The sequence below is a fragment of the Varroa destructor genome, unplaced genomic scaffold (genome assembly GCF_002443255.2).
Source record: "Varroa destructor unplaced genomic scaffold, Vdes_3.0 BEIS01000004.1, whole genome shotgun sequence".
NCBI classification, from domain to species: domain Eukaryota; kingdom Metazoa; phylum Arthropoda; class Arachnida; order Mesostigmata; family Varroidae; genus Varroa; species Varroa destructor.
The window spans coordinates 24476364-24503634 of NW_019211457.1; the positions used below are offsets into that span (position 1 = coordinate 24476364).

The 27271-nt window shown below is 38.0% G+C and overlaps 3 protein-coding genes across 15 annotated transcripts in view; 2 read left to right on the top strand and 1 right to left on the bottom strand.

Moving 5' to 3' along the window:
• The window catches only part of LOC111248775 (uncharacterized), a 36970-nt gene extending 23075 nt beyond the window's left edge, over window positions 1-13895 (top strand). Inside the window, exons 2-12 of one of the 3 annotated variants that reach the window (XR_002672677.2) lie at window positions 1136-1323; window positions 2613-2814; window positions 2946-3132; window positions 3242-3339; window positions 3479-3579; window positions 3985-4247; window positions 4584-4851; window positions 6154-7072; window positions 7408-7704; window positions 11521-11599; window positions 11861-13895. Coding sequence is in view for 2 of the 3 variants with exons in the window: in XM_086988331.1 (XP_086844457.1) it covers window positions 1180-1323; window positions 2613-2814; window positions 2946-3132; window positions 3242-3339; window positions 3479-3579; window positions 3985-4247; window positions 4584-4851; window positions 6154-7072; window positions 7408-7703 (2478 nt within the window). In the remaining variant the exon portion in view is untranslated. Of the gene's footprint in view, window positions 1-1135; window positions 1324-2612; window positions 2815-2945; window positions 3133-3241; window positions 3340-3478; window positions 3580-3984; window positions 4248-4583; window positions 4852-6153; window positions 7073-7407; window positions 9073-11520; window positions 11600-11860 lie in introns of those variants that run through there. The other 2 variants (XM_086988331.1, XM_022801692.2) reach the window with 2 other exon arrangements.
• Window positions 13896-14982: 1087 nt separating this feature from the next.
• LOC111249354 (mesoderm induction early response protein 1) lies at window positions 14983-22528 on the top strand. Of its 7 annotated transcripts, none has more exons than XM_086988333.1 (8): window positions 14983-15053; window positions 15994-16024; window positions 16791-17027; window positions 17304-17535; window positions 17965-18043; window positions 18285-18424; window positions 18617-19033; window positions 19430-22528. In XM_086988333.1, exons 1-8 carry the CDS (start codon window positions 15045-15047, stop codon window positions 19662-19664), a joined length of 1380 nt encoding a protein of 459 aa, XP_086844459.1. In that variant the 5' UTR covers window positions 14983-15044; the 3' UTR covers window positions 19665-22528. The 7 variants fall into 7 exon arrangements, with proteins under 7 accessions (XP_086844459.1, XP_086844460.1, XP_022658857.1 ...); XM_086988334.1 differs by having other exon boundaries at window positions 15020-15053; window positions 15997-16024; XM_022803122.2 differs by lacking the exon at window positions 14983-15053 and adding an exon at window positions 15062-15086.
• A 1123-nt stretch (window positions 22529-23651) lies between these two features.
• Window positions 23652-27271, bottom strand: part of LOC111249355 (tRNA (guanine(6)-N(2))-methyltransferase THUMP3-like) — a 39263-nt gene continuing 35643 nt past the window's right edge. For 4 of the 5 annotated variants that reach the window (XM_022803127.2, XM_022803126.2, XM_022803124.2 and 1 more), the window contains 4 exons: window positions 26215-26372; window positions 25808-25985; window positions 25260-25472; window positions 23652-25015 (listed from right to left, as the gene is read on the bottom strand). In XM_022803127.2, the coding sequence (XP_022658862.1) occupies window positions 24896-25015; window positions 25260-25472; window positions 25808-25985; window positions 26215-26372 (669 nt within the window). In that variant the 3' untranslated portion in view covers window positions 23652-24895. The remainder of the gene's footprint in view (window positions 25016-25259; window positions 25473-25807; window positions 25986-26214; window positions 26373-27271) is intronic. The other variant, XM_022803131.2, reaches the window with a different exon arrangement.

The following is a 27271-nucleotide window of genomic DNA, read 5'->3' on the forward strand; positions in this document are numbered from 1 at the left end:
AAGAGAGCCAGGAGACGTTGTTTTTTGTCGTTAGGGAAGAAATAATGCGACTATTACTCGACTAATTCAATGGGGGTTCTCTTTGGCACGCTGTGATGAGTTGCTAACTGTTGCTGAAGTTCTGGCTTCCCATATGATATCCGTTCGAAGTAAAGATGGTTATGTATATCATGTAAAAAGTAATAAAATACGTCGAACAGAATTACCAGACAAGCTCGTTGAATGCTTTATTACAAGTTTATCACTTTATTTGCTATACAGGACTTATTTTATTACAACAGAGGACCGTGTTTATTAATTAAACACGGTCCTCTGTTGAAGAACTACGCGAAAGAGTAATAATGGGCGTGCGCGCGCGCGTGCGTTTTTTTGGCAGAAGTGCTGAAAAACGTAACGGCACATCCTAGCTAAGAACGGAATACCATCGTTTAGACTCCCATATAAGATACCTATTACATTTCGACGCGTCGTGCTAGAATCTCATATATGGACTTCCTCAGGAAGAGTCGTTACGGGTTAAGTTTACAGTGATTAGTTGCCCACTTCAAAAGTGTTTCTGGGTCTTGGAAAAATTCACGGAACCTAAAATGATGTGTTCCATATAAATACAATTATGCCATTTTTGTGAAGGATTCCCCTTCAACACACCCATTTGTTTTTCGGCAAGACGAGCATTTATTTCTTTAATCCATTACAAATCGATACGATTTTTTCATGTATCTGTAGTTCTCTGAAGTATACTTCATGTTTCAGTCAGACATATAAGCACAGAGTTCGAGAAAATTATGAACAATTTCTCGAATTCTCGGCAAAGCTGAATACGTTAAAAGCTAAGAATTTGCTCCCACTAATTTCTCCCTTTTCGGGTAATATGGGACACTCATAGGAAAAGAACGACCAAAAAGATGTTTTGTCTGGCAGATTTTTTCCTAATTTTTGTAACAGTTTAATAATACAAATATATAATACACACACACATACCTGCAAAAGGATGTGTTACGTTTATTATAGTTTGTCTGAATTGATTACTTATTCAGTAGATTAACACTGCCGTATTTAGTCACAGCTCGCTGAAACATGAGTGTGCTTTATTGGTTTATTCTACTAACCAGCATTTTTACTTTCGTTTCCTCAGCGAGCCGTAATTTTACAAGATTGAGTAGTCTCAGAAAGGCGAAAATGCCGCTGGCCAAATTTTTTACCTTTCATCGCGGAGAGTACGACGCCCGAGTGCGTAAAGGTAACGAGGTGACGGTCTCCGATGCGTTAAAGGAGCTTTATGGAACTAAAATCCTACCCCTCGAAAAACACTACAACTATGAGGTAAGGTAAACTAATCTGTGATGCCAAATTTAATTCAGTTAGGAAAAACGTATATAGCGTGTCGTCCTATTATTATATTAAAAACAGCTTGAGTTTTAGAATAAATCATTTTTGCAGAATGAAATAAAATGTATTAGTTTATTAATAACTGCATAAAGCCAATAAATACATTGGCTAGCAATATATATATATATATATATATATATATATATACGCTATCCTTGTTTTGTGCCGATGTTTTTAACTATGTTTTTTAATTTTATTTTATTATTTTTTATGCCGGAGTTAACTAAAAATCTATGTCCTAATAAAATGGCAGTTAGCTAATCCGGTGCGCGTAGTAAAAAAAACGCTACTTTTAGCAGTTCGCATCAAACTGTTAGCTAAATAAATGTACCAGTTCCCTCATTGTTTCTTTAACATAATGCTAATGCTAATTCTCTATTCTATTTACACGGATATAAACAACATATTATCCCTATTAGATATTTATGTTTTACAGAATAATTTTAGAGCATTTACATGCATTTCTCGATCTGGCATCAAACATCAATGAGCATGAGCTACTTCGAAATGCAACGAATTAGTACCTGGTACATATTCTGGAATTAGTGTTAAAAATTATATTAAATCTAATTGCATCAGAAAACGCCCTAAAGTGTTCGTTATTTTTTTACGAACCGATCTTTTCAATAAGGATAATCTTTATTGAAAGATATATAAATAAAATGTGTTTAATATTTCCCTCGAGGCTTCATAAACCACATGGGCTAGGAGGTCTGTTACTATCTTGCCAGGTATCTACTACTTTTTTTCAAATTAAAAAATTTTATCGAATTGTTAAAACAAGCGGCAAGATAAAAACAAGACAAAAATCATTATTTAGTTCGGTGATAGCCAGCGGCATTTTTCGTATTGACTATTAGTATAGCTAAATACTTCCGGCTTTTTTTCAAACCTAACCTACACCAAAGTGGCGATAAGGATTGTTAGCTAGGCCATAATAGGTATACTATGAAATTTCATAGATTTGCTTCCTTTTTTTTACTGACAAACTATAATGGGTTGCAATAAAAACACAAGAAAGAGTAGTCTAAAGTCTCGTCTGGATCCTTAAAAGGAACTTGCTTTTGGTAGCTTGCAGGTAGCAGCTAGAGGAAACCTGACAAATCAGATTTCTAGTTTTTAGAGAAACTGCGATACAACGACAGAATACAGTATTGTGTTAAATTTACGCTCAGTGCCTAACGAATATTCATTGTGATCGCTTTCGTACTAATATAATTTAGGATTTCTTTTCGACGCCTTTGGAACCGGCGTACTTCGAGTCGAAGCCACTGGTGCTTCTCTTTGGAGAATACTCCACGGGCAAGACGTCGTTCATTAAGTACGTTTTAGGAAAGGAGTACCCGGGCATGCGAATTGGGCCGGAACCAACCACAGACAACTTTATTGTTGTAGAGTACGGCGAGGACGAGGGAATCGTTCCGGGTAAGTGTCTGCGCTTCGATAATCTGCAAAGCATATCTGGAAGGTTTGTTTTCTAGCTTTTAGCGTAGACTCGTAGATCACCTGTTTATTACATAACTGATAACTCGCTTATTTGAATCCCTGTTAAACAGGTAATGCTTTGGTAGTCGACAAAACGAAACAATACAGTTCGTTAGCGAAATTTGGGGGACAGTTCCTCAATCGGTTCCAGTGCTCTACAGTTCACAGCGAAATTCTTGAAAGATTTACATTAGTTGACACTCCGGGAATTCTATCTGGTGAAAAGGAAAGGGGTTACGACCTTACCGCTGTACTCAGGCAAGTCGCTTACTTAATTATTGCGTCTAGACTAATAATACTTTATACGACATTTTGTCAACTTTATTTTAGTATATATAGCAGATTAAATTATGACTATTTATTTTAGGTGGTTTGCGGAACGTTGCGATAGAATTATTTTACTTTTTGATATCAATAAATTGGACATTTCTGATGAACTTCGAGCTGCCATCGATATGGTTAAAGGTAAGCTGTGCTTGTGTTATTGTGCTTCAATATTATCTACCCCTTTTAACAGTGGTGATCGACAGAAGCTCATTATATTGAATTACAAACAATAGAAATATATTCCAAACTGATTGATTAAAATACTTGATTTGATCAGGTTATGAAGACAAAATCAAAATCGTCTTGAATAAGTCGGATACTGTCAACACGCAGCAGCTAATGAGAGTATATGGGGCACTGATGTGGTCGCTTGGAAAGGTAATTTCTATCAGATACTTTGTTAATGAGCGGTTATTTACATTTACCAGTAGCGGTTAATTACATTTAAAAAAGCCGAGCTCACATACTAGACATCAGACACTACACTACAGAATAAGTGATTGAACTAAAATGTGAGTGGGCAATGGGATCCGAGCATTGCAAGATTGTACACCTCCATCCACCGCGGAGAAGCTTAATTGCTACAAATGAAGTTGAATACCAAGCAGGACTGAGTGGGGATACCATTTGGTAGAGTTAAAATTTTTTTTCATTGAAAGCAAAAAGTTGAGCGTATAACATAAATATGTTTCGTATTGAAATACCGCCGCATTCATTTTGTTCTCGTCATAGTTAACACTGGAGAAAGACTTGATCTTTTAAGGTAGCCCCTTTCATTTTTAGGTAATGGCCACTCCCGAGGCGGCTCGTGTATATATCGGCTCATTTTGGGAAAATCCCTGGGTTCATGAAGAAAATCGACACCTGTTCGAAGAAGAAGAAGCTGACCTTATCATTGACATCTACACTTTATCTAGAGATGCCGATTTACGCAAACTTAACGATCTCGTGCGTCGTGCGAAGAATGTTCGAATCCATTCTCATATTATGGCCGAACTGCGCCGATGCATGCCCGTCTTCGGTATTAGTTCAGGAAGGCGAAAAAAGTATGTAACATTTGTTACAAGTCAGTGCATGTTTGGCGCCCCGCACACAACATAAGCTCGAGCCATTTTACGAACTAAAAAAGGTCCAGTCAAAACTGTTCATATATTAAATCAAGAAGATTAAAGGAGGGCGAAAATAGGCCTAGATAAAATATTGTAATGCAATCATATTTCCATTTTTATTCCTTTTTTTTTTTTGTTGGAGATACTGTTCTCACTTTCCTTATTCTAGCTATTGTTTAGCCTTATATTAATTTGATTGCTTAAGCTATAAACGAATAAAAATAAACTAATTATTGCATTGAATTAATCAAAAAGCCTTTTTGCTTATTATAGGAGACTGCTTCTTGAGCTGTCCCAAATTTATGAAAAACTGCAAATGGAATACCAGCTTCCGCCTGGTGACTTTCCTAGTATCAAGGAGATGCGACGAAAATTGCAAACTTTCGATTTTAATAAAATCAGGGCACGCAAAAGAAAGTATTTCGATCTACTAAATCAGGCACTCGAGCAAGATATAGGACGTCTTTTTCCACTACTACCAGCTGTGGACCAGGAAGACCTCGCAGCCAAGGACCGCGAACGACAAATGATCCTGAATAAGGTGAGGGCACTAAAAGGTGAAGACTGGAAAGGCAACGCGATAGCCGAGGGTCCGAAAGGGCAAAGGCTTGTAATGTCTCACGCCGAACGCGAGAGTCAATTAGCTTTAAAGAAAAAACCTCAACGAGATATGCAGGTTACAAAGTTCTGCCCCAATAAATCGTTCAGTCAAAAGCCAGCTACAAATGCTGATAGTGAAAAACTAGCTATCCAAATGCTGAAAACCTACTGCACATCTCTGAAGGGCCAATCATGCCCTCAGACTGTCCAACCACATCTAACACAAGTGGAAAAAACTACTGATAAAACTGTAAGCGAATATATAATCAAAGGGAAACCCGTTACCGTAAAAGCTAACAATGGCGACACATCCACGTCTAACTCCGCAAAGGCATTTAAGAAAAACTCTTCTTTTGTCCAAAAAAAAATTTCAATTGGCAAAACTTCGACCGACGTTATCTGCATGTCTCAGTCAGCAGTAACAGATTCTGATGTAAAAGGTTCCGCATACAAAGCTTCTACGGACATGGCTCTAGTAAATGATGTAAGAAAACTCCCTAAAGCCACGCGCCTAGATACAGGGACTGGCTCGAAAAACGAGGCGTTAACAAAAAAACCGATACCGAAAGCTATTTTGCAACAAGAGCCAGCCAGAAAACAGCGTAGGCTAAAGAACGCTCCACATAAGGTACAAGTGTAACAAACAATTCCACGAAAATTAAAAAAAAACTTACTCTGGAAAAGGTTTTCAAAAAAATGTTCGTCGACAATAATTCTGATAAAAAGAAGCAGCACGAAAAAATGTTCCGACAAGAATGATGAAAAACGTGTGCGTAGAGAAGGTTCCGACGGCTTTGAGGAACAAAATAGTCACACGCAACTCGCTAATGCTGCCTGTCTTGAACTCCCTAAGAGAGAGATCCTAAACCCCTTCCTGAAAATAAAGAACCTATTTATCAGAGGAAACGGAGACATTCAGAAGACAGGGATTCTTTGAGTTACCAGCCGCACACATCAGACGAGCACTGCTTAACAGCCATCTCGATTTCACAAAAAGGTCATCTTGTTTTATCTTATCGTCGTTGACTAGAATAGTAGACATTATCACTAGATTGAAAGTCGGTAATTATTATTACTTGTCTAATCCACCTTGTTTATTTGTTATTCAACGTAATGTATGCGTTTACTTTAAGAGCTATTAGTATAATTTACGTGACAAGGTTCGTAGAGCTATGAGATCTACAGAACTAAGCACCAGTGATATCGCACAACATCAATTTTCTCTGTTTTTATCGCTTTTTAGGTTTGGTCCGAAAAAATGCTACTGCGGCGACCGATACGCCCCCGGGGAGTGTCCACGGTTTCAAGTGAAAATCTCTCCAACATTTCAGAAGTCGAATCAGGAGGAGACCATCAGACGCAAACGCAGTACCAGAAAATTTCGAGTCTTCCTACGCCTGTAGTGATTATCAAGGAAGAGCTTAGCTCGGGTGGTAGTTCTCCTAGTAGCAGGTTGGGAGCGATAGTTTCGGGTGTCGGTACCATAGGGACGCTGAAAAGATCAGCGCCCAGTCCACACCTCGAAAAACGAACCATCATCACCCGAACTGAATCGACAACCTTGCCGAGCAAAGAGCAGGTCATAAGGACCGAAACCGCTGTGGCTACTCCGGAGAAGACTGAGGTCAAGACCACGGAGACGACCGTAGTCGATGGCCGAACCAAGGTAAAGGAAAGCACTCAGCTGAAGCCGGCTGATCCTCACCTTGCCAGCTATGCCAAGTACCAGGCACCCAAAGTGGAAGCACTGTACGCCACCATCCAGAAAAAAAAGGATGACGCCTTCCCAAAGGTAGAAGAGAAGAAATTTGATGCGAAACAAGAATCCAAAGCTCAGGATAACAAGGCAGAAACTAAGGATGCTGGTGCTGCTGGTGCCAGTACTGTCACATCTGCAACGCAACAATCATCTAATAAAACGTCGGAAACTATCATTAACCAAGTGGAGCCGGGGAAGCGCGACATTCTAAAGAAGATTGGTGAAACGACAAAGGAAAAGACCGAAGTCCAAGTCGAGGAGAAAACAACCATTATCGCTATAACGACGCCAGCCTCGTCGACGGTGGTGAACGGTGGCATAAAATCAAATAGATCAATTAAGAAGAGCGATCAAGAAGCAATCAAGCTGCCTCTTAACATCCAGGAGACGCCTGCCGAAGAAAGTAAGACAACTTTGTCATTTGACCCGTTCTGTCTACGTTAATTACTGGAAGGTCTAGATTGTATATACAAACTGCCTTTTCTCTAAATTTTAGGTTGGTTGTTTGTCCTTATTTAACCAATAATTTGCACAGCTCGCTGCTTACGCTCATAACCGTATAACCTTCCTAATATCTGAACCTACATAATTTTATTCAGTTCACTAGAATTTTTACTTTAACCCCATTTCAACTTAGAGCTTGCATTTTTCTTTTTGGAAGTCCTCAACCTGTCTATTTAACCGTAATGTGTTCTATAAATTTTCTATGTGTCGATCTTTCTCATTTTCTTTCGATAGAGGAGGACAAAATCCTCAACACTGCGACGTCGACGAAGGTCATCACAGACGAGGCAAAGTTGCCAGTCGCAGAAGAAGCCAAGACGGAGCCAACTTCGGAAGCGCCTCCGACAACAAAGACAGCGATACCAAGCGAGAGTAAAGAAGAGCAACGACGCAGATTCCTTTTTGGAGTAACGTCCACGCATTCTGATATAAAGCAAAGATCGGAGCAGTCCATCATCCTCAAGGAGATGAAGGAAAGCTACGACCAGAGCTCCATTAAGGACTACGATGGGATCATCAACGACTCGTGATGTACGTTAACATTTACAGGGTCTACGGTTGTGACTTTCGCGTAGCTACCAAAATCGCCGGATAACCACATTTATCTAAACGATCAGAGCACATTAGGAAATTCAACGTATAAGGAGAAATGGAAAATGTTCAACTTAGCAGGAATAATTAGAAATAGATGATGAGAAAGCAATTTTTTTTTCTTGAGCTGTCATAACACCCTAATGCCAGGTGCCTCTTCGATGTTCCGAGCCTAAATGAATGTCCTTGTATGTTCCAACCAAGTGCCTCATTAATGTCACAATATATATATATATATATATATGGATAAATTTATACAATAGCTTAGAAATTTTTTGATAGCTGTTGCCAAAGTGTTGTTCACCGTAGTACCTTAATTTTACCAAAGTATTCAACAAGTCATCATATCATGTACACATAATTAGATGCAAGAAAAAGATGATTCCTTCCCTGATTCAGTGTGTTTGAAATATGTTGCTTTGAAACAGCAGTGGAAATTTATCTAGGCTGTCCACCACCTCTCGAAGCCTAACGAGACAACACCTTTATTGTGCGTTACGTACGTAAGTTATTAGCAGGTTATGGGGATGATACTGGATTTTCGTCAATAGTTTTATTTGTCATGCCGAGAGCCTTTGCTTTCTCTAACCGCCGTCGACCTGTAAAAGTTGACGGCTGCCCCTGTAATAACGGCTGTGTAAATCCTGTTGTGTTTGTGTTTTAAAGTTATTTCTCTGATGTTTATTGCTGAGTGAGGCAATCGTTTCGCTTCTGGACGATATAAATGGTGTGTCTCCGACCGCTTTTACCAAGACTTCTCGTATAGAGTTTCAACAAGGCCATCAACCATCAGCTTGATGCTGCTACGTAGAGAACTGCTGTGTCTTAACTCTAAACAGCAAATGATTAAAACGCATATAGGTAATCTACGGGGCCAAGCTGATATAGCACCACTGGCCCAAACAAATTATTTCTTAACCTAGTCGTCAATGTACTAGCCAAAAAGGAGAACGAAGTTCACTTCTTATGGTCATAGAAGGTATGGCTGAGTCACACACACACACACTGCATTTGTCTTTCGAGTCTGTACATAAACATATTACTATATCATAATTAGGATAATTCAGTATCATGCAATATGTAACGTAATGCAACACTACGCAAGATTCCTGTGTGAACAAATGCCTTAAATAACTCGTACCATTTTACCTGTTCTTGCTGCAAATGACAGACTAGTTTACTGTGTAACATCGTTATAACGGCCTATAACTCTTGAGTCGATCCTTCGAAACGAATTAACTCTATGTAAGAAGATTTCTTAGGAGAAGCGCGATAATCGCGAAATAATAAACCACGATCTATACAGAATTACGGTTTGTTGTTATATCTAGATTATGCTTATATAGATTCGCGGATTTCGCAGTGTATCCACTTTTCCGTTGTTTAAGTAACCTAACAAGTGTTCCTGATTGGCGTGCCAGTAAAACATCACTTTGTATTGCGCTGGGGCTTTTCCTAGCTCAAAACGAAGTGTGTCCCTGCCCGGCATTAGAATGAGCTCAACTCAGTCAGTGTCCCTGAGTTTTTAGGCAAGCGTATTACCGCCACACCATCACGAGGACTGATTTAGGGAGTCTAATTCGTTAATGTTGCACCCAGCGTAACATAAAATATTGCCGTGGTACACTCACAGTTTAGCTCTTATGGTCCGCTTATCTGGTTATTCATCTACAGTTATCAAGTTGTCCCTTTAAATATTTTAGTTGTCCTTTAGGTCCAGAAGGTTATTTCATCAGCCTTTTCTTAGACTCGTTTGGGAATTATTTGCATTTTATAGGTAATGTGTTTAATCTAGCAACCAGTTGCGTAGATCCGATTAATTCTCTGTATCTCTGACGTAGTAAGTTCAAAGGCCTTGCCCTCCTGCCCTATCCCAAGCCACTTCTATGACCGTTTAATTGAACCTATACTATAACTCCATTAAACAGAATTACCCTGATGCACTAATCTCGTCACCCTGTTGTAAAAATTCAATTTTTTATTAATATTTTCTAGCAACCTTGTTACTTCATTACAGTTTGCCCATTCTTCTGTCCCGATTGCCCTTTTTATTGCAATTAATCCGTCTTTACATTCCATGCAACCTCCTTCTTGAGGGAAAAAACTAATCTTGACTTCAAAATGTCCAGTATAAACATAAGTGAATTACGTCGATAAAATAAGCTGCCGATCTTCAACGCTTCGTTCATTGTTGAGACCTTGCCAGATCTAGACTCTTTTGTAGGTGCATATCTGTTAGGTATATTATGCCGTTTTCTATTTAAAACATTCTTTAGTTCTAGTTTCTCGTCCCTACGCTGACGTCTTACGCCCGGTGTTTTTAATTTCTCCATGAGAATACTATAAATTATTAATCATTTCCGCGAAAACAGCAAATAACAAAAGGGCTGAAAATAGCCTGATAACAAAAAGCCTGAAAAGTTCTTTAATAATTTTAAAAACTCAGTTTGGAGCCTACCTCGTAGAATCAAAAAATCTAACCTTATGTATTACAAAATAAACCTCTTCGTTTCTGAAAAAAAATTAAACCTATTTAAAAAATTTAATACATGGCTCACCCCTGAAGGCTAAAACAGCACAATACAACATATAGGTACGGACTTTATTAATATAAGCAATAACATAATATAAGGAGTTAGAGAAAGAGTATAGAGCGTGATAAACTTATGTGACGTTTGTGCTTCTATGGCACATATCTATATGTATAAGACGAAGGAAGGCTGTGCCAAAAACGAGGTAAATTTACCAACGCGACTGTGTACCACAATTTCCCATACAATAAAGTTCACTATTATATAGTTAGGCAAGTCTCCCATCTGAAACGATTGTAGTTTTTGACTCAAATCAATAGAAAAATCTGATATAAGGGACCTGCATAGATTGTCTTACATTGCATGTATTTTATTATACGCTTCGCTCTAATATAGCCGACATTTTCTTTTTACCTACCATATATAAACGTGTTCGCTTCATTGACATCAGCAAATTAATTACACTATTCGCATTGTTCCCGCACTGAGTTTGCATCACTCTCCTTCCGCAGCTCCTCCTTTCCCATTAACTTTGCGTGTGTATGTCTGAGTATGTAAACAATTTGAGGGGCCCGCGCCTTCGTTAGATACTGTACGTTTCAAGAAAAACAAACCCCATGTCCATGTGTATAGACTCTGATACTCGGGCTTGAATTTAACACGTATTGCTTAAAGAAGCTCAGGATAGAATTGTTGTTATCCAACTACGTCTTATAATTAACATTCACCCGGTAGGCCACTGAGACAATTCAGATAGTTGATAACAAGTCTAGGTGAAGGTTGCTTAATTCTTGTAGTGAGAGGGCTCTCTTTGGAGGTTTAATGTCTTAAGGGTCCGGGGAAACTACAACTATATGGGGTAAGCTGTCATATGAAAATTGCAAACTTATTAAGCAAATTATTTAATGGCTTTAGGAATAAGTGCGACTCGTTTGCGAGGCGGGTCCCTAAAAAGAAAGGGATTCTGAAACCTGAAACTTCGCGTAGCATAACTAATCGTATTTAGATTCAACAAATCTAATTATTAACGATTATTCTAAATACTCATTCAATGTTATAATAAATGCAAACATATTCAATTTTGACGTTTATGCGATATGTAATGACAGTTAATAAGATCCAATATTTTTTAACAGCATTCTCTGGCTTTTACCCTCAGGCTTTGGGGTCTGTCCAACCTGTCCTGCAAACAAATCTAATCCTGATTATCTAAAACTTTTATTAGGACCTGTTTTGGACTACGTGCTGTGTTTCCGATTTTTCGTTTGCAGCAAGACGTGTTTCACACGTCGAAAGTATAAAAGGTAAGCAGCAAGGTAGTATAGTTTTTTAATTTATTATATTTTTTAGAATAATATGAACTGAAAAATTGCTAGAATTTTTAGAGGGTACCAAGTAACATGCATAGCTGCTTCTCTAGATAGGCAACCTCTTAGCCTTGCAGTCCTGTGCTGTTGATGCCGAAAATATTCTATTCCTGTTATCAACAATTATGAGAAATATATATGGGTAGTAAAAGTAGTTATTTTTGTTTCACTCACATATGAACTTTTATTCGTTAATAGCACCGCGATCGTAAATCACGAAAGTCGATGATAGCGATGAAGACTTCGATCTAAAAATGGAGATGATGGCTTAGAAGGCTGAAGACCATGAGGGAACCCTGCATAAAGACAAACAAGCTTTTTTTAAAGTACAGCTGGACGCAGATTTACAAGAGAGCTAGCACTTCTGCAAAGCGCCTTGCAAATACATGTTGACAAATTTATGTAGATGTTGGGACACGATCGACGCGTGCCAGTCGAGAGTCAGAGGGATAGTCAATGATGTTAAATATGTAGAAAATGTTCAATAGTTTCTGTATCTCTACACAACATAAAATACGGGTGTATGCACACACAGTGTGTAATGTTCGCAGCGAGTGCGAATTTTCATATGTAAATATCGAAATTTTGGCTGTTTCTCTATGCCTGATATTTAAGAGTCGAAAATTTAACAAATCGAAAAATGTTTGTACACAACATAATTACGGTATTCCAGCATTGTTGCAAATAGAAGGTATTCAGAGATAAATGACCACCTTTACCGTTTGACTGCTGTTAACAAGGTAAATTCCATTTAACGCGTTTTCACAGGAAGCTTAGACGTATTGTATCTAGCTAAGAGCGCCACGCAAGGCGAGAAGTCAGCAGCTGGCAACGGATTATGAAATTACGCGCTCATTGCCATCCAAACAGATCGGCGCTTGGATCATTTATTAGCCAACTTATCTCTTAAAGTCTAAAACAATGGCTATTTTCAACCAAATCATCGTTTCCTCCAGTATATTTTTTATACAGTTATTTATCCAGTATGTTTTTACGTTATACCTGTTGTTTTAAAACTAGCCATTAGGCACGTACATAAGAAAAATTAAATTCAAAACCGGTAATGATAATACGGAAGCGATGCAAGACGAATTCTTTCGACAGGGTTATGCTTTTAGCCAAATTAAATAATGCATTTTATTACACCATTTGGTTGTAAGTTTTTTGCTATGATGTTCGCTACGATCGAAACTCATATAAAATAACTTAAGGCTTTCAAAATGTTCGGCTTTTCGTTTTTGTAGGCTCCTGGAAAAGCTTGGAGCCAAATGTATGAGTGAATAGTTTTGTTAACTTCTTGTAAGTTGTAGTTGGAAAAAATCTGTAGTTGACTATTCTGCTACATGTCTGCGCTCGATGTATATAGTTAACCCAGTTTTTGGAGCTGGAGTGAAATTAAAAAGGGACTACATAAATTCTTGTGCACTTAACTCGGCGTGCATTTAACAATATATTTTTATTTAGTCAGTAAGCAGAAGATATATATACATATATATATATATATATATATATATATATATATACGTATACGATTTACCGTCTTTAGTTTCACAAACCGTATAATATTTATGTGTCGCTCGTGGAATAGACACAGACATACAAATATAGATATATCTATCTATATATAAATGGCAAAAGCTGCGAATTGGTTTTCTAGTATAAACAAATACGATAGTGTCAAGTAAAAACCGTTGGTTACTATGTAAAGGCATTAGGTTGAAATTAGATTTAATTTAGGTCGGCTTCTCCTTACTTACCTTAAATTTGGCGCTTCTTGCTTAACGATTTCGCGAAAGTACTACGATATTAGAGCAGCGTCTTCTAATAAAGTTAAACGATGATCCGAAGATGTATATGTCTACTAATCCGTATAGATCAGTCTTTAATATGGATGATGAAGCCGAAAAATGAATGGGCTCTCATTGACGAGCTTTGCTGGGTATAGGTAAATAAAAAGATATAAATGGTAAAAATATTATTGTTGGGGCAAGTTATGTGATTACAAAAAACCTTTTTTTTAGAATAATCAAAATTACCAGAGTGATGAAACATGGCTGCCGACCATAGATTGTTTGAGCCTTAGGTTGCATCGTCAGTTTTCTTTTTTTGCATCCAACCTTTATTTTCGAGCACTTGCATACCTCATTAAGCTGTTTAAATATGAGAAACATTCATAGATGTAAGTGTACTTTTCAACGGACAATAAAGCAGAAATATTTTAAATACAACGCGACGTTTGCGCATTTTGAACTTATTAGTGATTAGAGTCATGACTTGAATGTTTCGGTGGAATTGTTTTTTCATGTATGGAAAAGATATTGCCACATCGTTTAGCTAACGCTTATTTTACCAAATAATTCAATTTTACTATGACCTCCTGACTCTCGAAAATGCATGATTATGGTTTATTGTACAGAACTTTCAATGCAATTCTAATGTCCTGGTATTCTCAAGGCAAGCTGCATCGCAGCTCTTCGCTTCCTCTTGAGTTAAATTCTAGTTATTATTGGCATCACTGCTAGTTCCTTGTCATATATTAGGCTGGCTACTAATACATTTATCCGGGAGACTCCGGACTTCTCAGACCTTCTACACACTCCACACACAAGGCACAAAAGTGTCTTGGAAAAGCTTTTTCTCTCTGTTCTACCCGAGAAGTGGTCGCTGCGTTAGTCCGGCGTACTTTATAGATAGATGTTTTTTACTCTGAAAGACAAGACAGTGGTTTCTTAAATTTGTAGGGCTATTGTGGGTCCATAAGCCTACAGGCATGGTTCATATTGCATTTTTCAAGTACCTCTCGGAATTCATCTCCGGTCACTGTGCCGAACGCCTCAATGACATTATGGAAAACGCAGATTAGTTCATTTCCTCGTTCTCTAATCACTACTACTATCGGCGTTAGTGTAAACCTATTTACGATTTCGCCAAAGCTAAGATAAAAGAAATTAGTATTATTTCCATCGATGTAAACTTTATTACCATACATTAATTTAAATTTTCTCCTGAAATTTCCTGCCCGCGCATCAATATTGGTATCCTGTTACGGCCTGCGATGGTTACCCGTCCTAGACAAAGTTTTCTCCGGTAATCGCTTTCTTACTCCAGTTTCGCAGATTTCCATCGTTCAAGATACTTCTTTTTTCGAGAAACTCGTAAATAGTTATTACCGGTTGAAAACATCAATAATCTTCAAGAACCTAAACAATCACATATCTGTCTAGCAGGCAAACAGGTCGCCTATCACGGTGTCACTATTATATCACATTTAGAATCGCCCGCCATGCCTACATGCAATCGCCCGACGTTCCGCCTTTTTTGAAGTAAACAACCAACTCGAAAATCATCACAGCTCACCATCATCATCACAACAAACATCAGAATGGCGGAGGTTCGTCAAGTTTTTCAGTTTTTGTGAAATTTGGTAAATGTGGATCATTAATTGTCTTGTTAATCACCTACAAGTGATCCGTGCCAGTGGCTGCTATCGGGCGAGTGATTTTTTGTTTGTGTCATGGCCATCATCCCGGCCAAAATCGTTAGTGAACCAAAAAGCCGCTCACAGAACACTTTTGACATTTCCCCGAAACACTTTTACTGAAACGACTTGAAATAGCGAACTGAAATTACGACCTTTTACTCCACTGGTACATCTGTATACGCAAAAATTAGTTACTCACGATAATGCCTTGTTAGATTTTTAAATCGGTTTGAATTTTGTTAGATTTTCGCGCGCCAACTACACGACTGGCCTCCGAAGCCGGTTTGCTGATCGGAGTGGATGGTATTACTGTAAATCGTGTATGTAGCTTACAATTCGAAACTGCTATTAGGTGCTGTTGTGCGAAATCTCTTTAAGTGTGGCGAAGCTTTATATAGCCAGTTTTGGAAGCAGTTTAAAAAAAAAAACAAAAAAGTGTCCACTCTAATGGCGCGCTTCCATGTCACTGTCTTTCACGTTATATATGGACACCGGTATGAAGGCTATGGTGTCTTTACCCAATAATTCGTAGCTACGATGATCATGCTCGGATTCAGTAAGAGCAACATATCATTTGAGTCTCTCTCGGAGAGCATGGCATGGTGGCTCATAGGAAAGGGAGTCGACCACACAGGTTTGCTGTGATGTCGTTTATTTGAGTCGTGATAGCCTATCGTAATTTTTGCTTAGCGGTAAATACGCCTCCAGGGGCTTGGTTTAGAGTTTAGAAGGAATGTTAATAAACGCGTCCATATGTTAATAAACAGTAACTAGAACTGATTGAACAGTGGAAAATGTCCTTATATATATCTCATTCTTCTGCATTTTCGATTTCTCATGACTTTTCCAGCAGGGGAAACCGCCGGCCGAGACTAACAATGGTAAGTGTCGTTAATTAACTGTACTGGCCTGATAGTGTATGACATAAATTGATTGATTCTTGTAAAGACATTTAGACTGCTGCATGGTCATAGGCAATTGCTTAGACTTTTTGTTGGCTAAATTAAATAGTCGCATGGCGTTATTGTTATTATTGTATGTTCGCTACTAATTTCTTCGAAAATTCAACGTCCTTTTCCTTAGTCACTTATTTCGTGGGCGTATAAGCAACGGACGTACGATTTTAAAAATGTTTTGTGCATTCTCATCCATAAATGCAGTTATGGTCTTGCATTCTATCGAGTATTTAAGCAGACAGTTCAGGCTATTAGCAATTGGAGACTGTAAATTGAGGTGACAAGATAACACAAGCTCAGAAAATATAGCATAGAAGGCAATATTAAGTGTGTTAGAGTCAAAATCACACTGGACGATCATTGTTATAACGAGTCGTCTTTTTTACAACAAATATACAGTGGCGTTGGATCAAACCGTGAGATTAACGTCGACCACGTCAATTTCGTTTGAGTTGAGACAAGTCTCACTTTCGGGTTCAGTTTACTCTATGCAGCACATTATTTTAGTTATGTTTTTGTATTCTACAAACTGGTGGCCAGACAAATGGCTTGTACCTGTCTTGTTACCTTGCTAAATTGGCAAGTGAACCATGTTATATTAGACTGTTTCACCCTATTATTTCTTGCAAGCCGTAATTGATTCGCTTAAATCCATTCAGTGCCACTATGTCTCATTTATCCCGCTAAAAAGGCAATGACAGCGATGGCGATTTTGAGCCAACAGCGGAGATGATGGTCGATGATTTCGATGATGAAAGGACGATGGCCGAAGAGGAGGCACTGGAAATGGAAGGCGGTGAAGACGAGGACGAACTAGAACTTCTTCGCAATGAACAGGATATGCCGATCGACAAATTGAAGGAGATGTTTGGATACCGCGGAGACCAAGTGCCGCTGCAACATCCTGTGGTAGCAGCTCAAGCAGATGGTCAGAATATATATATCAATAGTGTACTCATTTAGTATATTATCTTGTTATAACTATGTTCGAATTTCTTAATAATAATATAATTTTCAATAATAATTTAGAGAAAGCTGAAATTCTTTTGTTATGTTATTGTGGAAATGTTAAAATGAGAATACATATTGAGAAAAGCCGGTTAGGCAAATTTTGATCGATGGGATTTTTTTAAACTTCATTTATAAGTAATATCACGTTTGTAAAATCGGGTGCTTCATCTTAAATGTAATATTAAAATTTAAGGTATTATGGGAAGTGCAGACGTCTCCTCTTCGGGGGAAGAAACGGATAACGATGAGGCGGATGTTGATGGTGAATCCAAAGATACATCTAAAGATCATGCCGATGGTATCGGCGGAGGGCTGGAGAAGGATTCCAAAGAAGGACTGAAGGATCCTTTGGTGAAAGATAAGAAAGACGCGTCTGGGACACATAAATTGCTGACAAGGGCTTCGCGGACGGCCCAACTGCTCAGGTAACTGTTAAATTACATCTTTGTATTAGATGTTTTCATTAAATCTTATTGTTAATCTATAGAAGGCGCTATCAGTCGATTATATGAGTCAAATGTTTCCTGTGTTATTTCGAGATGCAAACGTTTAGTTAGGATACTATTAGTTTATTACAGAAATCAATAGATTATAAAATTTCGATAAAGAGGATAGCTATACCAAATCAATCGATTTTAAGCCTCTCTAATGAAACTGTTCTATACCAGAGTTGTCTCAAATATCCTTAACTATTAGCTCTACTAATAAGTGGTACTTACAATGTCTAAGACAGAAGTTTTTAAGAGACGCTTTATTTTGTGGAATCTGAAGGAAATTGTATATTACAGTTATTGAAACCTAAGGAAATTAAAGCATGTATACATAATTTGTATTTCTTGCGTAATTAATTTCAGAGCTGGCTCGCGTGAGACGACGGACGACGAGGAAGATGAAGAATTTCATAGGGAACAATATTGGCGGAAAACTATCCAGGTAAAGTGCGCTGAAAACAGAAGAATACAATCCGATTCTTTCAATAGGTTTCTTTCAACTTAATTACTGTCGCATTCGCTTACGAATGTTATCTTATAGAGATACTTCTTTTTAACCCAGACAATTTAAACGCGCAAAATAAAATTAAATTGTTACCGTTACCTATGTATGACAAAATGCATAAACATAATTTGTTTTTAGAATTACTTCACTAACTGTTTGTTTATGTGATTTGTGATAGGTGGGCTCAAGTTATCAAGCAGACATCCCAGAATCACTAGCTTCATATGACGATACGCTCCCATATGAGAATGAAGATACAATACAATGGGAACCTGGGAAACTCGATGACCAAACAATAGTTGACTTCTACGACAAGTGGTAAACCGTCCCTGCCTATTGTAATAACCTGCAGACTCTGGTATTAGCAATATCCAATTATAGAATTCAATTACAATCCTTCTTTAAATGTTACTTCACTATGGTACTACGCTCGATCAAATTATTACAATCTACTCTTACGTTTGACCATATTAAAGAATTTTTTTGGCTTGACAAAATGAAAATGTTTAGGAACTCTTCAGCGAACAATGGTGGAATGAATGGGGGCGATCCCGAAACGCTACCAATGGGTGGACATGTTCGCGACGACGAGCGAGCTTTGTGGCTACTTCGCCAGTGCGGGTTTTCCGTTGATGAAGCCTTGCGGCGGCAAAAGCTAGCCGGAGCTCAGGGTGGTGCTGGTGGTGGATTTGCAAACGGAGATGCAGAAATGACGCCCTGGAGCGAAGAAGAGTGCAGGGCCTTTGAAGCTGGCTTACGATTACACGGCAAAGACTTTGTTGCCATCCGAGCAAACAAGATCTCGACTAGATCAATTAAAGAGCTCGTCAACTTCTATTATCTATGGAAAAAGACTGAACGACATGATGTGTTCACATCTCGAACGAGACTCGAAAAAAAGAAATATGCATTACATCCAGGCACGACGTGAGTATAGACGCAAGAAAAAAAGAAAACTGTGTGGTTTCCTAACTGATTCGCATTATTTCGTACACAGCAAAGGGACCGTAGACTACATCATTTGGTCCTGAATAACCTTGTTGTGTATCCCTGATCGTATCGATGCTCGTTGTCGCAGCTTCCTCGAATTGTTAGAATCTTCATTTTTTGCTAAAACTAATCAACATAAAGTTGATCTATAAGTTACCGTAACTCCATCATACCACTATTATGTTGAAAGATGCCTCTAATCCTTATGCATGTGTGTTCTTAATACACCAAGTTACCGCTGTATGTCGTCTGCGTTTTCCAGATTTCGCAAGAAACAGATTCTAACAAACTTTAATAAATCCAGTTTGATTGCTGTTTACCAATTTTATACAGAGATTACATGGACAAGTTCCTCGACGAGCAGGAGGCCCTCGTCTCTCGATCCTCATCGCCGGGGGAAGGCAAAATGGTTGTTGCTGGTGGCAAGACAGAAGCAGGAGTAGCTGTGACAGCTGGCAACGTTGGTGCCAGCTCGGCCTCTGCCAATAACAATACAATTCCAAACACTCCGGCAGTGCCTTCACCGACCCAGCCGATACCAACGCCTTCTCAGCAACCGGTCACCTAGTTAGCTAGTTCGAAGAAATTCGTCAAAAATTTGTGCGACACAGAAAAATAGTAGCAAACAGTTGTCCAAAAATAACGGACGCAATCCACTAGAAGCAACACTAAAAAAAATAGGTTGTTTACTCAGCGCTTATTCAGCCAGTTGGTTCGCGCAATTCCCGCAAAAATCATCGTTGAAACAAATCATAAATCAATCTAGTATAGTAATTTAACATTCGTTATCTTTCTGTATCTCTCATACGCAAAGCAGGTAGAAAGATAAACTGAAAGTAATGGGAGATTGCTGAGTATTGAGCAAGATATACCGAAGAGAAGTGAAGGAACTTTAGATCCTATCATTGTCCTATTTTATTCATGAACAACACCAGTCATTAAATTATTTATCGATATATTCACCCATTCGTAGCGTCTACTGGCCTTCGATAAACTGGCATTGTCGGCTTCCAGCAATTTGTTCGGCTACCGCTGGAGATTCGCGGCTTGTCGAGATGAGATTCGGGGGATAATTCATAGGAATGACTGATTATCGTAAAAGCAACGAGAATTTGATCTTTCCGTATTTCGCTGCGTGGGCTAAGGTATTCAACAAAAGTCACAGTAACGATTGTTGAAGAAGTTTATTTATTAGTTTTTTTTTTTAACACGTCGTTGATATCAACTGCTACTATCCTACGCCCACAGCATAAAAAAAATTGAATATATACATGCGTGGTACGATAGCAATGACGAGACGCTTAGACGCAGAAGGAAAATGAACATGAACACCTGTGCTATGCTATGTCTACTTCAGGACTATTAGTTGGTCACGGAACGTGGAGTTTGAAGAGCATACTTCTGCTAGTTAGTTTGCGTACAATAGAGCAAAATATAACATCTGAACTTTCTTGATGTCTCATATTTGCATGTGTGTGTACAGTTATTTTCTGTCGAAGCGCCTGATATTGTCGCTGGACATTTCGCTCATTTTCGTTTATACAGTAATTATTTTTAAATGGTCCTTAGATGGCTTTCAAAAAAAAAGAATGTAATTGAAAGATTTACAAGGTAAAATTTGACAATGCTTTATTGAAATGATATCTGAAACATATGCTTGCGCAATGGTGGCGATGTACAAGCTTAAGTTTCTGTAGTTCTTGCCGTATTAAAATTGGCACTGTTTTTTATTAACTTGCTTCGTCAGATTTAAAACGAATGCTTTCAATAGTCTTCTTCTCGGTCTGTTTTATAGGCTCCTTTTTTTACAATGACGGCTGGTTACAATTTACGTATGCATTCGTAGCTTGACGATAGCGCTTAATTCGACGTGCTTTAGTAGTAGTAGCTTTCAACCATCTTCATGAAAACAACTCATTCAAGAGTACTGATGCCATGCGTAGGCCACGGCCGCCATACTTAAACCTACAGAAAATTCAAATTGCAAACATTGTGCGTAAAGGAAGATTTCATGAAAAAAAAGTCCACCGCATTATACGACACTGATACAATATTATGAATATCAAAGATTTTAGCCAAACGAATGCCTGACATCGCACGTGAGCGTGGGCAGACATATGTGAATAGGTTCTTCTATACAATACCCGCCCAGAAATGAAAAAGAGAATAGCGAAGAAATAGACATTGCCTGTTTTGTGGAGTTGGCCAAGACCGTGATTCATTATTTCCTTCAACAGCTCTTAGGTTTTTATGATGTTTGGGGTCATGATTAACGGATTTTTGCTCGGCTCTTCTCTTGCTCTTATGAAGAGTTGAGATTGCCGGTGCGGAGAACTAAATCTTGTGATTTTAGATGGCCATCCTTGTAGCCGTTAATTAATCACGTCTTATCGTGCCGCTATTGCTCACAACATTGACACACCGACTATGTTTATTTTGTCTAAATGTGAGTCCACCCGTGAGTGTATGAACTATGGTATAGAATAGAGTGTAATTCCTTTTCCGGTCTGCCTAAGGAAATATTGGTATGAACGTATATAAATCATAGTGCATAAAATGGATCGGATTGAAAGATAAATAACAAGAAGCATAACAACACAGAAAAATAGCAAGAACTTTTTGAGGAGCGATAGCATACATAATGGTGGGATCGTAATGAGAGCGCTCTATTGTATAAGAAGAAGCACGTGGAAGGTGAACGATGGAAAGTTGTATATTATGTGCTATACATATATATATATACATATATATATATGAAATCATATGGTAATATTTAGAACGAAGAAAAGGTGGGAAGGAAGAAGCTCACCAAAGTGACAAAGTGTGGAATATAATGATGAAACAAACGCGCGACAGGCAGCCTCTTTCGTATAGGAAATAAAACTTTCATTTCAAACATCTGCGAATACATTGACAACCTTATCGAGTGGTTATTTGTATCATACGCACATTTTTGCTATGAAAGAGGAAGCTAGGTAAACGAAATCTGATGGATTAAATCGGCAAAACTTTTGTGTAATCGGTTGCTAGTGAAAAGTCGCCGCGGAAAGCATGTACGGGTTTTGTTGTGGAGATCATGGGCTATATTTCGTGGCTGTATTGATGTTCTTCGTAGTTTTGTATCTGCTATAGCTCAACTCAGTCACGACCTATTCTGACCTGATTTTATTTCTAGGTACTCGTTCAAGCCTTTCGAAATTATACTCAAAACACGCCCGTGGCCTCGTCATCACAGAAACCCTATACTTCAAAACTGATTAGGGTGCTGTAGGCTAAAACTATGGCTTACAGAACAGACGAAATTATTAAATTAGCGGACGACTAGAGCGTCTGGCTTTGTGATTGTTGATATCTGATTCGAAAACGGCTCATTTAAATTTGTGTGGAAATAAATGAGATTAATCTGTGTTGCAAATGTATTTACCAATATAATGTGGCGTCTTGCATATGCTATAGAGTTTTCGTATAACATTTACAAATTAAGCTAATGTAAATAAATTGCTTATTGTATCTTAAACAATGCAATTATAACCCATTGATGAATTTGAAACGTTATTATTTTTGCAGACGAAAAAGGTATTGATTAAGGCATTTTTCGTGTAATTGTATATCAGTTTTTAGATTGCAATACCTTCCTTCTAGCTTATGACCACCAGATAATATTTGAGGGTGAATCGCATGATGATGGTCATCGCTTTTCGTAAATTCGGTTCTCTGAGATATTTCTAAGGTATCCGAGGTATAACACCTCTTACCGATTGATTTGCAGAGCTCTTGTGCAAATTTATGAGGTTATATATATATATATAAAAAATAAGTCAAACTCATTTATTACTAATTCTACGCCATCCCGGTAATTCAAGTGCCAAAGGGCCGCCTTTCTCGACAAACGTACACGGAATAACAACAATAAGCTAATTGTACTACGTTGTCTCGTTTCAATGATGGCTAATATTAGATTCGTCAAAATGTTTTATCTTCAGTTTCGTTTTTTTTTTCATTTTAAGCCATTTTCAGATTAATATATATATACATATATTAATAAACGAGACAACGTAGTACAATTAGCTTATTGTTGTTATTCCGTGTACGTTTGTCGAGAAAGGCGGCCCTTTGGCACTTGAATTACCGGAATGGCGTAGAATTAGTAATAAATGAGTTTGACTTATTTTTTTCTATGTTCTTCGTCGTCCTCCTGACTGATGTAATCCAAACACGCCTATATACGCAGACGACCGTATACAAAATGGGCAGTGATTCCTCTGTCTCCTACTCCTATGGACACGAAAGCTGTAGACAACTCTTTATAACATACCAGGCTGTTAAGGTATTGGCCTAACTGCTATGATCCGTGCCATATTCCACTAATATTTAAAACAGCACTATGATAGTATACCTAAAAAATGAAAAACTGGTGAAAGTTTTGCGCAGATGTCTGCCTAGAACTTATCATATTAATCGATTGCAGTGCCAAAAATCAAATGCAGTTAAATTTGGGTGCTACAAACACGCAACGCAAAAAGTGTTGGTATAAAGAAAATAGTATTGCAGAGTGTGCACTATTTACTTTGCATAAATATTTATTATTATTATTTATTGATTGAAACTTACATCATGATACCATTTATTATTCCTTTGAGCGTGTGGCGGATGAGATGTTTGTGTTTTTTATTGAATGAGAATGTAGAGTTTGTACTTTTTTAGTGGGCGTTGGACAGTAACATCGAAATCACTATGGCAAATCTTGCTGTCCACTCTTAAGTGCAATATATGTAGCAAACGGCATTTACTGTTCAGCACAAATAATTTGTGTGTATGTTCTTCTTTTAGCTGGGACACAAACTTGCTCTCTCGATGTCCCGCATCCGAAATGTAAGTACGTTCTTAACAGAAAAGTCTCCGTGAACTCTGCCAAGTTTGTACGAATTAAACGAAAACAAGGTTAATCGAAGACGACGCTTAAACTCACTTATAAACACAATGTTACTATTGATAATCTGTTATGTTGTTGACATTGAAAAAAAAAGCACCTATCATACTTGGTTGATGTAAGATTGCATTGCGATTGAAAACAGAAATAATGAAAGTCAGTTAATTAAAAGCGTGTTTTTGTGCCGTATAGAATTCTGACCTTACAGGAATAACGATCGGTAAGCTTCTTGTTGGTCTGCAAACTTATTAAGGCTATTAAAGCAAACACGTCCTTTCATTTATATTCTATACACGTGCTATTACTGTTGTATTCGACAACAAAACATTCGTTTGTGTATTGAGCAACTTTTCTCAAATCTGTTTATATTGCGTCTCATTTTGCCGCAAGTAGGCTTTCACAAGTTTCACACGTTCACATTACTGTAGGCATACCTAGGTCCTTACGATGGCGTTTTTTTTATGTCACAAATGTTTATCCAGTGTTTTTTTCTTTTATAATACGACTATTGCTACTAAGGAATAAATGCAAGATGAAACTGTTTGCAGCACAGCTCTGAGCTAGTCTCGATAATCTTCTGGCGTCTGTCCTTCTGCATATCAGTATAAAGAAAACAGCAAAGAAGTATTATAATGTATAGTAACAGGAATGACATATTTTTCACCAAGCTATGTGTTGCCGGAAATTTTAAAAAAGAACTGTTCTACGAAGCACCTTCTTTAACAGATTGATTTACTACAACCCCTTTCTCGTACTTTGTGTCTTACGGTGTGGCTTCGGAATCGATGTCAGTCAATCAGTACACCTTAAGAATCAAAGTTTGTACATAGTACTATTACGGAAGTAAGTTTCAGTGTTGTACCCGTGTTTCATATTTCGTAATATTCAGCGCTAGTGCGGTAGCATACGAAGATGGCGGCTTCAAGTCCTCCCACATTACAACCGATCGTATAAGCTTGACGCCACCAGCGGGACGTAGTTTGTAAAGCCTAGAAGAAAAATAAGATAGCGACATTCAGCTCAAAGAGTACAATCGAAAAAAAAAATAAAATTCTGTTACTGATTTCTGTTAAAAGCGATTCCAAAACGTACTTCCATTTAGAGATAGCTAAAAATAGGTATGTATTTCTTACTGAAGAAAAACATGTACGTTCAAACTATAGAAAATTAAAGTTATTTTAGCTTTCTTAGTTTAACCATTGGTCTGCATTGATGCAGACGTGTTTCTCCAACCTTGATAAGAGATCTTTTGTCCTGCGTAAGCAAGATTGCTCGTGATTTTCCTGCTAACGAAATTCGGGCAAATTCTCTTAATAATGCCGGGTAAAAGATTCGATTATCGCCTTTGCGGCCTAAGCGCTTTCCGAAAGGTAAATCTGTCACTAAAACGTCGATGGATTTTGAACGTAGCGGCGTTCGAGTACTGTCCCAAGTTAACAATTCTGCCTGCGGGAAGTAAAAAAAATTAAAAAGAAAGATTATTTACTCAGTTTACGTGCGCAGGCACTATAAATCAGTCTAACAGTTGGAAGAAACTTAGAATCATCTCCCAAAAAGTTTGAGTGGTTACTAATGTTAAGTTATCGAATTAGTGGCGCCTCTTAGAATGATTACCCATCCCCCAGGATGCTAATTACACCATTTTTTTCAAGATACCTTCATATGTCCTCACTAGAATATCAAAAGTTAGAACGAGTGGCTTCGTATCGGAAAGAACAAGTGACATGTTTATGATTTATAAATCTCTCAGAAAAACGCTCCTATACTAACTATATGCTTACCCTATTCGTGACGGGCTTATTGTGCAAAAAATTTTTATAGCACCGTGGAATTGCGAGCTCGTGGTGATCAGCTGCTATTACGAAGTTCCGCTGGAAATTCCGAACGGCTTCAATCGGAATTGAGCCACCTCCGCATAAAGGATCACAAATTATTTCACTGGGGCGAATCCGACACAGTCTGCGAGAATGTAAGGGGAAATAACAAACAGTAGATAACAGAGTATAAAAACAACATATGGAATTGTCACGCATCTTAATCATCATTTCAGGGGGACGATTTAATCTGATATCCGAAAAATATCGCGCAATGGTCAAACTGTAGTAGTCTATATAAAAACGGAAACTTATGGTGAGGTTAGAACGACGCTTGTTGCGTAGTGTTTACAATATACTCAGAAAATGGTTACCGTAACATATTGTAAGCGATTGTAGATCGCAGTGACGTTGGTCCAAAATCAATCAGATTGCGGTGATGTAGAGATGTTGCGGTTAGGCCGATCAGAAAGTCTACCTTTTTTGAGCAGATGTTTACAATAATGTGAAGATTGAAATTCTTCATATCCACCTATAAAAAAATGAAGTACATATGCAAAGTCGAACAAAGAACACACATTTTCGTTATGTGAAACTAAAGTGTGCATGCATCCAAATTTTTGTATGTAAGTGTAGTTTTTTAGCGTCTATATTTCGTTCATTTTCAACGTTACGTTGGAACGCATTCTGACCCGGAGAAGCATATCATTAATATGCGACTTTAGTAAGTAAAACTGTTGTTTTGTCTACCGTGTGTAAAATCTATATGGTTGTCTCGAGAACGTGATCAAGGATTACTCAAAATTTGGCCCCTGGACACGGGACAACTTGCGAAAATGTACGGTTTCGTATAAAAATATCTAGAATAATTTTATCCTAATAAGAAAACGAAATGCTTAGTATTCAGGGGACAGCGCGTAGACAATGATAGTTTCTGCGAGCTACCGAGAAAAGCCGAAAATGCACAAGGATAACGTTTTTCGTCATTACAAAAATGGCTTATGCGAGTACAAAGTGCACAAAGTGAAATTTAAAACAAAGAAGAGACATTGCTTTTTGAGCAGTGCAATCCATTCCGGTTGCAATGGCCATTTTTTTACGATCTTGATTGGACCTGATTGACGGCAGGTGATCTGACAAACCAGAGTTTTATGAGTTCGCACGCAGTGTGACACTACACTATGCGCGACACAAACCTGTAATAGCGCAGGCGTCAGCGAAACTTGTCGCCGTTGGAATTCATGCGACTTCGATGGTAAATTGAAAAATTTAGGTACAGCAAGAAATTTAAAGTGAAGTTGTTCCCAGGTTCTAGCAAGCACCATTCTGTAATCTCTTCACATCGAGAATATATTTGGTGAAATGCCGTAGTTGTTTAACGGAGCAGGACATGTGTCGTGCAAAATGCATGCTAGAAATCTCACGCGTGTT

Coding starts and splice junctions, on each gene's coding strand:
- LOC111249354 (XM_022803120.2), top strand. CDS start 15,177: ATGGCCATCATCCCGGCCAAAATC. Junction 15,201..15,993: donor CCATCATCCCGGCCAAAATC/GTTAGTGAACCA, acceptor TGACTTTTCCAG/CAGGGGAAACCGCCGGCCGA. Junction 17,536..17,964: donor CGGACGGCCCAACTGCTCAG/GTAACTGTTAAA, acceptor AATTAATTTCAG/AGCTGGCTCGCGTGAGACGA.